The sequence below is a fragment of the Gobio gobio genome (genome assembly GCF_949357685.1).
Source record: "Gobio gobio genome assembly, chromosome: 4".
Lineage (NCBI taxonomy): Eukaryota > Metazoa > Chordata > Actinopteri > Cypriniformes > Gobionidae > Gobio > Gobio gobio.
This window is the reverse complement of record NC_137100.1, coordinates 16,996,204-17,009,166: the sequence shown is the minus strand read 5'-3', so window position 1 is coordinate 17,009,166 and position 12,963 is coordinate 16,996,204. Positions and strand designations below refer to the sequence as shown.

Below are 12,963 nucleotides of genomic sequence, written 5' to 3'. Positions count from 1 at the left end.
CCAGAAAAAATGTGAGAGAGAAGGGAAAATACTCACTCCAATGTCAACCCCGGAATCCTCAGTCTCTCCCGCTGGGCTTTCATGGTCGCGCACGATCACTCTATTGTGTACATGATATATTCACATCGTCCGCCTGCCCGCACCCCCATGCGCTGACAAAGAGCCAAAGCCAGGCTCTGGTGTGGAGAACCCAGCTGAGAGCTTCTTACAGGGGACGAGTAGATACAGGGGACCTAGCGCTCTGAGCCGTTCAACTTCCACCCGAGCTGTCAGATGTGATCATCAACTGCCTGTGGAGGGCAGGGAGGCTGGGCGACAATCCTTTTCCCCTCCCCTGTCGCTCACGCACAAGCACTAAACAGACCTAAATGCCCCTCCTCCACCGAGGAAGCAGCCTTACGTCAGCAAAGCACAGTCACAGGAGTCTACATGCAGCACTTCCTATCTGCAGCAGGACTGTTGACCATCATTCAAGTTGTTGGTGTTTTTTCCTCAATCACACTGCAGCATAAACTGTAAATGTTCTTCAAAGAGAAATCAAGGGCAAGACATGAAACACTTCATTGGTGTCTGCTAAGGCAAACATAATCATTTCTCATAGTTAGGTTTATGGATTTGTACAAAACCTTAACCCAGAGTATTAAACTTCGGTGTGTAACTCGTCCAGCACAGTTTCTACAAATGAAAATAATCACAAAAAAAATTTGCTTATTTTTCTAAGCAATTAGACTTAGACTGGTTTCACGATAAAATGGGCAACAAAAGAAATCCTACATACTTCAAATGATGGAAGGACTTGAGCTATATTTAGAGAACAGAATATCACAGAGACTTGGAAGTGAGAGTTTTTAGCTTGGACTAGTAAGCAACAACCTAGCAACTGCACAGCACTAAAACTATAACCAGTGTTGTTATTGTTATCTTAAACTGATAAACAGTTTTCATTAATTGAAATAAAACTGAAATAAATCAAATCTATACCGATCAGGCATAACATTCCTGAACCATTTTTGCTTTGTGGCAGGGCACATTATCCTGCTGAAAGAGGCCACAGCCACCATGGAATACCGTTTCCGTGCAATACTGTTTAGGGATACTAGAAACTTCTCGGCAGGTGTGTTGATGCAAGTTGGAGCTAAACTCTGTAGGACAGTGGCCCTCCAGGACCGAGTTTGGACACCCCTGGTGTACATGGTCTGCGGCTATGCAGCCGGATACGCAACAAACTGTGATGCACAGTGTATTCTGACACCTTTCTATGAGAACCAGCATTAACTTATTGAGCAATTTGAGCTACAGTAGCTTGTCTGTTTGATCGGAACACGGCCTGATCCAGCCTTCGCTCCCCACATGCATCAATGAGCCTTCCTTGGACCACTTTTGATAGATGCTGACCACTGCAGACCGGGAACACCCCACAAGAGCTGCAGTTTTGGAGATACTCTGACCCAGTCGTCTAGCCATCACAATTTGGCCCTTGTCAAACTCACTCAAATCCTTATGCTTGCCCATTTTTTCTGCTTCTAACACATCAACTTTGAGGACAAAAGGTTCACTTGCTGCCTAATACATCCCACGCACTAACATGTGCTGTGATGAAGAGATAATCAGTGTTATTCACTTCATAATGTTATGCCCGATTGGTGTAAATATTAAATTAAAAACTAAATTGTCAGTTACTTGCCATTGTGAAATAATGAAGTAATGGAAATTAGAAATGTTGCTATGACAAGTAACTGACATAAGTTTAAGTTGAAATAATAAACTGAAACAAAAATGCACTGGCAACCACGCAGAACATATTTGCAGCTGCATAGTCAGAATACCTTAGCAACCCCACTGAAATAGCCCAGCAAAAACTTAGAAACACCTAAACAACCTCATACAAATGCCTTGTCAACCACCTAGAACACCCAATCCTCACATCATTGTGGTGGTGAGTTTTGCACAGCCAAGCGTCTTTCAAAACTAGTTTTTAAAGTTGAAAACTTATGCTCATGACAAAACTCCACAGTAGCATACATTTATTGGAACGCCTTGAACAGAATCGTGCGATTATGAATGATACATGGAGAATATTGCACTAATCTGTACCAGGCACTGAGTTTCACTGGGGACAAAGGTGCTTGGAGACCGCTGCTATAATGAGCTCATGCTTTAACAAGCAATTGAACCAGAGTTCCGCTAAATACCTGCTAATGAAACTCATAAAGCCGAGAAAGACATCAGACATAAGACTACATATGTCCTTCTGCTTAGCAACATCAATATGCAGACAGTAAAATGAGAGACATATTACTCAAAGCCCTAGCAGATATGTATGGAATGGCTGAAAAGATGTAGACATGGTGTAAAATTAACACTTGCTACATGCTAAATGGGATGATAAATACAAATATAAAAACATCACTAGCCAGGTATTGCAACATCATATTTAAATACATCACGTTACTTTGAAATGTACTTTCAAAGTACAAGGATGCCAATAAAAGTAATAGGATCTGCAAAAGTTGTATTAACATCACGAGTCCCATTGTTTTCTATTCACTTACTCTCTCATGGCTGCATTTTAATTGATCTGCCTGTGCACTTTGTACTTTCTGCATGTGCTTGAGTGCAACATTGAGCTTACTGTAACTGAGTCTATAAGGTAACAATAATATAATAAGATAACCTTGTTTGAAATGGGTTTGGCTAAAAGAAGTTTTTGGTTTTATACTACTAGGTGCTTATACTATACTGACTGGGTTAAATAGAATTGCATTACTAAAAAGAGACTAAAATGCAATTTTCCTTGACTAAAAATAAACTAAAATGTCGTCAGTTTTCGTTGACTAAAACTAGACGAAAATAGTAATGGATAATTCTGACTAAAATAAGACTAAAATGCTCAGACTTTTAGTCGACTAAAACTTGACTAGACTAAAAAGAGTATGAACGGGACTACAACTAATAAAAACTAAAAAGACTGCTTGACACAAAGACAAGACTAAAACTCAAATTAAAACAGGCCGCCAAAAACAACACTAGTTGAAACTGATTGAGCGATTACACGAGACATGATACATTTCTGTAAGTTGAACTGTATTTTTCAACATACCTTTAGATGTTCATGCATGTTTTTTTATACTATAACTTGTATAAAAGTGGAAGAAAAGACTTGCGCATGCCTGGAACTACAAAACATCAACAAATAACAGGATGAGGGTGCAACAGCAAAACTTTTTTCTTTTTTCAGGAAAAGTAAATTGTTGATCACAGTTGGCAGGCTCATGAGAATTCACAATTGCAGATGACAGTGAACATCACATTAAAGATCAAGCAAAAGCAGCAGGGAAATGAGAAGTGGGACGTAAGGACAGCACCCCGTTAAACACCTGCTGAGGTTCTGCTGAATTAGGCTAAACTAATTAATGTTAAGAAACTGTATTAGTTATTTATCTGAAGCAAACTGTAAACTGTTTATTACTGTAAACTGTAACAGTTACTGTAAACATATACTTGCATTAAAATAGCTTTAATATTTTTGATTTAAATGAATGTTCAAGGCTCATGTGTGCATGTGTGTGAAGGGAATGAAGCAATCAGCTGAGGCCGCTGGGACTGCTTCCTTGGGATTTAACAGGTCACACTTCACTTATTACCCTCTATTTACATTCACTAATTGCTGTAACCCTTTCTTTTCCAAACTGCCATCTTACATCAGATAATAACACACATTATGTATCTAAAGGAATTAAAAGCCTCAACTTAAAGAGGTCATTTTTTATTTTACCCCCATTAAATTTTATTTTTTAAATTGTTTACTGTAGTTGAAATAAAGCTAAAACAAAATAAAATATAAGGCAAGGCAAGGCATGAAAAAATTAAATTTAAAGCTGCACTATGTAACTTATCCGTCCACTAGAGGTCGCCGATTCAAAACAAAGGCGTAGTTTGATGACGCCATGTTTGAGCGCAGAATCTTGGGACATGTGGTCTTCACCTCACAGTCGGTTGAAAAGAATCGGGATAGGACTGGGGCAGAAATCATGTTCATGGATGCGATTTTTAACGTTACTGTAGTATGAAGCAGAGCAGGACCGAGTGTTGTGGGAGAGCAAGGCCACTGGAGCGATTGTTAATAAGAAGAGCGGAACACACGCCTCGAGAGCAGCGGGAATGTTATTATGGCATAGTTGCCGGTGGGACTTTTATTATGCCACAGTCGCCGGCGCCACTTCCGCTTTTCCGGTCACGGAGAGCGCCCGCTGACACATCAGATGCGCGTTTAAAACACGACAGCTAAACGTTATGAATACAGAACACTACAGTACTTGTTGCCAAATAATTATAAAGTAATTCATTTCTTGACTAGATGCTGCATTAACAGGTAAATAACAGCAGTGTGTATGTTTGTCGTCGAGGCTGAGAGGACGCTAACATTAGCAGTACCTCAAGCAGTTAAAACAATGTGATAAAAACACACGCAAGTCCGACCCAAATGTTGCACATATAAAATTAGGGAAGTGAGAAAGCAAACTGTATCATCATGCTGCTGGCAGAAACATAAACAAAGCAGAAGCGCATTCGTTTTTTATTAGATGATCTACACCGCCTTCTACACAACAATAATATTCCATTTGTAACATTAACTAAGGTTAATAAATGCTGTGGAAGTATTGTTCATTGTTAGCATGTTAATTTCAACATTAAATTGAGTTTTAATTTTTTTTATCTGGTAACCTTGGTTAATGCACTATGAACTAACATGAATGATCAAGGTACAATATTGCTCATATTAATTGCTGTAAAAATGTATGCATAATGCATATAGTTCATGTACGCCAACACATCCTTGTTGCATAGGGACTTGCTTAGTGTTACCTATGATATGTACAGCATGTTTCTAGGTTATAGGTAAAGAAACAAATTTGACCTGTAATATTTAATGTTTAAATTATTTTCTGAAGAATTTGTTCTGTTAGAACTTATTTTAATATTCATATTTATGTTTTTAATTTAGCACATTTTCATGAATCAGTACATTTTTTTTTAATTTATTGTTATGAAGTTCAGCACTGTTTTACTTATGTTTTTTTTATCCAGTATCCATTTAAAAAACTATCGGTCGATTAATCGGTTATCGGCAAGTGTGGTCCAATCTAGTTATCGGTATCAGTAAAATCCACTCTCGGTCGACCTCTTGAGGTAACGCAGCTCTGTTTATCATATTAGATACATTTGATTGTGTTGAAAATTATGTTATGACATTACTCTGTGCATTCGCTTGGCGGCTGCTATGACACTTGTTGCACACAGCAGTGAGAGGTAAAATGTTTCTGCCAAATAAAACCGGAAAACGAGGGTAACTCAGATATGACGTAATTGACAGGCGACCTCCTCACATGTCCCGGTTCCTTGGTTAAAATAGCAATTTTCACGATTTACAAATAGTTGGAAACATTTGGGATACTATAAGTACTCAACTGAACAAAATATATAACACTGGCCTAGTGGTTTTTGGATATTTTACTGAATTTTTTTTTATATAGTGCACCTTTAACTGAAAGTTAAAAATCATACTGAAATAAAACAAACAGCACACAGCAAAATTACTAAAACTGAAAATATAAGAATTAAATATAATTCAAATTTCTCTAAAAACCAATATGAACACCTTAGAAACCTCATACAAATGCCCTGTCAACCACCTAAACACCCTAGTAACTGCATATCAACACCCTGTCACCCACCCACAACAATCACAGCATTGTGGTGAATTTAAAAAATATTTAAACAAAAAATAGAAATGTTGATCTGGCAACATACTTAAATGTACAACTTTAAGCTGAAGTACTAAAATGACTAAAACATAAACATATATTACCTATATAGATTAATTAAAAAAACATTAAAACTTACACTGAAATGAAAATGAAAAGACAAAATCAATATTACAATATAATATTAAATTATACAAAATAACAATGGCAGTAATTCAGTAACACAAGACACTCTAAAATCCCTAAAAAAAGTTTTTAAGGATTTGATAATAGCAATAATTACATTTATTTTATTTTATTTTATTTAAGAATTGTTTTAACATTTATAAATTCTACTTTATTTTGAAATGAATATTTTTAATAAAAAAAAAATAAAAAAAACACCACAAAACCAAATTTTAAGTAGCATAAAATGTAATTAAAAAGAAATCCCAGAGCCATTCACCTTCTGCCACCGATGCTGGTGTATAAACGGGTGACTCACCACTCATTATCAATTCAGTTAACAACACATCTGGAGAGCATGGCCTAAGTGTCCATAACCTCCCCATCCACCACTTCACTCCACCCCACTGTTGATTGAGCTCAGTCACATGACCACTTCATTGACTCACTCCCTCTCAGAAACAGACAACCGTAACAGCACATTCATCACACAATGCCAATGCCGCCATCATAACCGACAGGCCATAAATCACGAACGCAAAAGGCAGATAAAATTCATTGACATGTTTTTTTCTTCCAATTTGTTTCTGACAGGTTTTGACACATTGAAGATCTATCATATACATCCAACCATGAGCGTAACTGACGCAAAACGGGTACGATCAGCGTGCATTGTCAGTGAGATTGCACTAGCACTCAGTTGTTTTCTAATATGAATAGATGTTTTGAAAACAACAGTGAATATAGGATGCAAGTGCTGTAGAGTGGGGGAAAGTGTGACAAGCCTAAAACGTGTTGAAACAGGATATGTAAATCAGCAAATGGACCAAAAAAAATAACTGCTGATATCCACAAAATTTTGTCCAATCAAATGCTCTCTAGAATGAGAATGCCCCACCTCCCAGTAGAAATTCATGATACTGTGAACTATACATACATATATATACATACATATATATACATACATACATATACATACATACATATACATACATACATATACACACACACACACACACACACATATATACACATATATATACATATATACATATACACATATATACACGTATATACACATATATACACGTATATACACATATATATACAAAACATCTCCGGTTACGTCTGCAACCATTGTTCCCTGGGAAGGGAACGGGACGCTGCATTGTAGTAGCGAGTGGGAAGGACTCTGCGGATTGTGTCTTGAAACATATGTGCAATCAGTCAAATGGCATGGCGGAACGTCACAAACGAGGTGACGCCATGAAGCAGGAAGCTATAAAGTCCACATAAATAAAACCTTATGAATGTGAGTGGAGAGGACCAGCCTGCTGCATCACACACATCTTGAATGGATACTCCTGACAATAAGGCTTTAGAAGCCGCCATGCTTCTCGTTGAGTGAGCTCTGACAGCCAGAGCAGTGATGGCTGTCCAGAAACCTCATAAGCAGGAAAAATAGCATTGACTATCCACTTGTTCAGCATCTTTTTGGTCAAGGCAATCCTTTTTTAGGCAAACCAAAGCAGACAAATAACTGATCCTACTTTCTCTACAGGACAACTCTGTGGCCATTAGTGTCCAGTGTTCTAACTGGACAGTTGGTGGAAGTGAGGATGACAGAAAGCCTGCAAAACTATAGGTACTGGTGTAAGAATGCTTTCACCATTCTTGGTGCAAACTCTCAGCACGACGGGGAAACCGACAGGGCCTGGAGGTCTCCTACTCTCTTTAGAGAAATAATAGCTAAGAGAAACATAGTCTCTGGTTTGACTGGAACAGTTTTCATGGGCTCAAATGGAGCCATAGAGAGACCTTCTAACACAACAGACAGATATCAGACTGGTAGCCTAGAGCGGATTGCAGGCCTCAGCCTCAAAGCCCTACAGAGGAAACATGTCACCAGCGGATTCTTCCCAAAAGACTCACCCGCTAAAGGTACCTGGTAGGCAGCTATTGGCCGGCACATACACATTTAAGGTAGAGGTGTATAACCCTGTGGAGAACCAATCCTGCTGGAACTTTAACACTGTACCAACTGGGACCAATTGTCCAGCTGACAATTCTCGCACCATGAAGTGAACACTGTCCACTTCAGGGCATACAGTTTCCCCATGGAGGGAGCTCTGGAGTGAAGTATGGTCTGAACATCCTCAGTGGCCAAAGCCACAGCTTCAACAACTCTGGGCAGGGTTAAAGGATTAAATCCCCCTACCTGAGACAGAAGGCCCCTCCTGATCGGAATCTCCCAAGGGAAGCCGTCGAGGAGGGACATAAGGTCCGAGAACCACACTCGGTCAGCCAGAATGGGGCTACTAGCAACAGACGGGCTCCGTCCCAAAAGACTCTCTCCAGAACAACCAGGAGCAGAACAAACAGGGGAAAAGCGTACAGACGAACAATCAGGGGAAAAGCGTACAGACTTAGCATCAGCCATGTCTGCACCATGGCACCCAGCCCCAGAGGAGCTGGATGAGTGAGGGAGAACCAGAGCAGACTGTGTCATTTCCTGGACTTCACCTCTGCCTGGCTAAACTCCCTCCATTTCTGCTCCACCACCTCGGAGTGGAGCCTCCATGTGTTGTCTGTCCAGACAAGTACATGATGGCCCTGTATGTCTGGGAAGAAGTGTTTAAATGCTAGAAAGATGAATAATTTCCAGGCAATGTATGTGCCACAAAAGATTATGGAAATGTTTGAGTGAGTGACTGGCCTAGCTTTAGCTGGTTTGGGGCTACGAGGATCCAATCGGTACGAGTAGGAGACAGGCGTGACAGGTGTCACCATGCTTAGGAAAAAAGGGGTCCTCTGTTCTGGCGAAAGTACACTTTTCCTTGCGTTTGGGGTGATAGAGCTAGGCCGAAGGGAATAACCCAATATTGGTATGCTTTGCCTCAAATCTCAGGAAATTCCTGTGTTGTGGAAGGATGGATACGTGGAAGTACACGCCATTGAGATCTATCATGACAAACCAGTCCTCTGAGTCCCGTTTGTTTCAATGTTAACATCTTGAACTTGTAATCTTTGACCATACAATGTAGTACTAAAATCGGACCCCATCTTTCTTTGGAACGATGAGATATTGGCTGTAGAACCCAGAAGCTTCTCACAGGTGGAGGAACATGTTCTATGGCCTCCTTCTCCAAGATAGTTACTACTTCTTGTTCCATTATCAGAGCCTGCTCAGGGCTGAACACTGTGACACAGACAACCGGCATGGAACAACCGAGCTGGCTCCTCTAGTAACCTCCTTAAAGGGTGCGAGTCTCCCAGTACTTTTTGCTTCGTTCTATATGAGGAGCTGGTTAACGGCCGGGGCTTCTCACGTCCAGCAGTCCCCAAGACTTGAGTGCTGGAACGCTGCTGCTTGCTTTTTAGCCTCCATAAACCTCTCGATAACAGTGTTAACGTAGTCTCTGAAGAGGCCAGAAGTTGAAAGCAGAGTGTCCAACAAAAAAAATTGTCTCGTTCTTTTAAATCAGACAAAAATGTTGCCAAAGATGCCTCTCCGTAGCCACCAGGGCTGCCATAGATCAATGGCTGTGGCCATCTCCTTGGAGAGACAAATCTCTGGATTGACGCAACTCTTTAACTGCATTCGGGCCCACTCCCTCACCTTCTCAAGGTCCGTCTGCAACAGCAACATTGTATGAAGACACGCGTCTGTCTTATCGGCTGCCTATAAGCTTTACCCACCAAGGCCGGAGTCCATGTTCTGCATGGCCTGGTGTGTAATGTCGGGGCCTTGATGGATGATGACATGTTAGGGGACAGATAGCTCGCAAGCGTCTGTTCCACTTTGGGCATCGCCTCATACTTGTGCTCTTTCAGCCCCCTTATATTAGAGTAATTTTCTTGTGACGACAACAATAAATCAACAGGGAAAATTCACACAGAATGCTTGCTGAAGGCACAGAAGCTGACATTGTTTGGTCCAGGTGCACTTTATAGCTTCCTGGCGTCACCTGTGACATTCCACCATGCCATTGGACTGATTTCACACGTGCTTCAAGATGCAATCCCACAGAGGCGTTCTCACAGCCTTTATACTATGACGCAGTGTGAGTTTCCTTGAAAAGGAACCCCTTTTAGGTAATCATCGTCAATTTATAAAGACAACTTAGGTGATGTTCTCTCAATTTTCAGTTGTACTGACAATTTAACATTCAAGATTACTTTGGAAAATGGGTGAATGCAAATAACGAGAAAGATAAATGAAGAAGTGAAGGAAATTAGTGAAAATGAGTTACAGATTACTACATTTTTACAATTAAGTTCAACAAATAATTGCACATTAAGTAAAGTTAACCAAAAAGGGTTAGTAAGAACCCTTGTTGGGTTTTACAGGTTCTGTATATAAACATCACACACACACACGTAGTGTTTTCATCTTTTATGGGGACTTTCCATAGGCGTAATGGTTTTTATACCGTACATACCGTATATTCTATCCCCCTACACTGCCCCTGCCCCTAAACCTAACCCTCACAGGAGACATTCTGCAATTTTACATTTTCAAAAAACATCACTTAGTCTGATTTATAAGATGTTTTCCTCATGGGGACCTAAAAATGTCCCCACAAGGATGAGGATTTCGGATATTGCTATCTTTGTGGGGACATTTTGTCCCCATAACGTGATGATTACCAGTCCACACACACACACACACACACACACACACACACACACACACACACACACACACACACACACACACACACACACACACACACACACACACACACACACACACACACACACACACACACACACACACACACACACACACACACACACACACACACACACACACACACACACACACACACACACACACACACACACACACACACACACACACACACACACACACACACACGTTGCCCAACCTGGGATCTCCTGATCTTGGTAAAGTACTGATTCGCATCTTCACATACATCTGGCATGTCAACTGACACCAGACAGAGTCACTATAAAAAAAACTGCCAACTGTCATGGTTTCTAAATATAGATAATCAAATCTCTGACCTATAACAAACAGAGTCAAAACAGACAGCAAAACCAAATACCCCTTTAAACATATACAACCAGATGCTACATGAACTATTATCATCTTGAATCCAAACTTTACTGATAAAAGTATAAAACAGTTTGAAATGCACAATGAACAGGTTCAGGAGATATTTACAATGCTTAATTCTAGTGTCTATAGGCTTTACCATGGGTCTGATCTATAATCAGGTCAAGGCTAATACTAGAGCTATCAATCAATCTTAATATAATTAATTACATGATATTCAATTAATGAATTGAAAATGTTAATGTTTTTAATTCCATAGAATTTTCATAATTAAATATTAACTAAATTATAGTGTTAAATGAACAGCCTTAATAAACACCTATATTTGAGGTGCTTAGAGGTGCACAGACATTTAACAAAAATGAGCCAAAAATCTAACTTGACTGAGGGCCATGGAACACAAGTAAATCTTGCATTATATCCAACTATATTACATTAAATATATTTACATTTTTCTACCAAATTATTAGAAAATGAAGATATGCCTTTTTTAATGATTTCACGTGATTTCAAATCGCAAACTAAAAAGTAATGGATTATAACTCTAAACAAGGTATCATCTAGTATATTGTCTTATTTGATAGAAAACCTTTCAGATAGATATTGATCATGTTTGGAGCTTCTTGGTTGGGGGTGGTCCCCCTTGGTTGGGGAGGTTAAAATCTTGTAGGGGTATGCGGTGGGGACGGTTAGAGTACCGGCAACATGTGAGAAATGCTGGTAAGCAAGACAAAGTGATGGTACGCTACAGATTAAAATATAGAAGTGCGTACTGGCCCACTTTGAGCACTGGTAATATTATCTGTGTTTACAGACAACAGCAAATGCTGTGAGAGAAGATACAGCAACATGACATTCAGAAGGAATGCAAGGGTTGATGGTCCTGGGTGATCACTTATCAAGCTGTGTTTATGTTTCATTATGTTATCATTTTAACCAATGGCATGTTGACATCAATTACATTTTTTATATATAATAATAATAATAATAATCTCCATTTGATCTTTGTTTAATGTCATTATTGTCCAGGACAACAGTTTAATTTTAAGGTATTTTACTGTTGATTTATTACACACACACACACACACACACACACACACACACACACACACACACACACACACACACACACACACACACACATGTATACATACACAAATACATATACATACACACATACACACATACACACATACACACATACATACATACACACATACATACATACATACATACATACATACATACATACATACATACATACATACATACATACATACATACATACATACATACATACATAAATAAATACATATACATGAACAGTTCTGAAGGCGAAAGGGAGTCAAACACAGTATTAGTATGGTGTTCCTAATAATCCTTTAGGTGAGTGTGTGTATATACACACACTCACCTAAAGGATTATTAGGAACACCATACTAATACTGTGTTTGACTCCCTTTCGCCTTCAGAACTGCCTTAATTCTACGTGACATTGATTCAACAAGGTGCTGAAAGCATTCTTTAGATATGTTGGCCCATATTGATAGGATAGCATCTTGCAGTTGATGGAGATTTGTGGGATGCACATCCAGGGCACGAAGCTCCCGTTCCACCACATCCCAAAGATGCTCTATTGGGTTGAGATCTGGTGACTGTGGGGGCCATTTTAGTACAGTGAACTCATTGTCATGTTCAAGAAACCAATTTGAAATGATTCAAGCTTTGTGATTTGGTGCATTATCCTGCTGGAAGTAGCCATCAGAGGATGGTCAGAAACAATGCTCAGGTAGGCCGTGGCATTTAAACGATGCCCAATTGGCACTAAGGGGCATAAAGTGTGCCAAGAAAACATCCCCCACACCATTACACCACCACCACCAGCCTGCACAGTGGTAACAAGGCATGATGGATCCATTTTCTCATTCTGTTTACGCCAAATTCTGACTC

At 39.6% G+C, this 12,963-nt stretch overlaps 1 protein-coding gene across 7 annotated transcripts in view; it reads right to left on the bottom strand.

The window, feature by feature from the left end:
* Nucleotides 1-12,963, bottom strand: part of mast4 (microtubule associated serine/threonine kinase family member 4) — a 170,279-nt gene that overhangs the window by 53,545 nt on the left and 103,771 nt on the right. For 2 of the 7 annotated variants that reach the window (XM_079814508.1, XM_079814510.1), the window contains exon 1: nucleotides 37-1,348. The exons of 3 other annotated variants lie outside the window; for them this stretch is intronic. In XM_079814508.1, coding sequence (XP_079670634.1) covers nucleotides 37-83 — 47 coding nt within the window. In that variant the 5' untranslated portion in view covers nucleotides 84-1,348. Of the gene's footprint in view, nucleotides 1-36; nucleotides 1,349-12,963 lie in introns of those variants that run through there. 2 more of the 7 variants (XM_079814509.1, XM_079814511.1) reach the window with 1 other exon arrangement.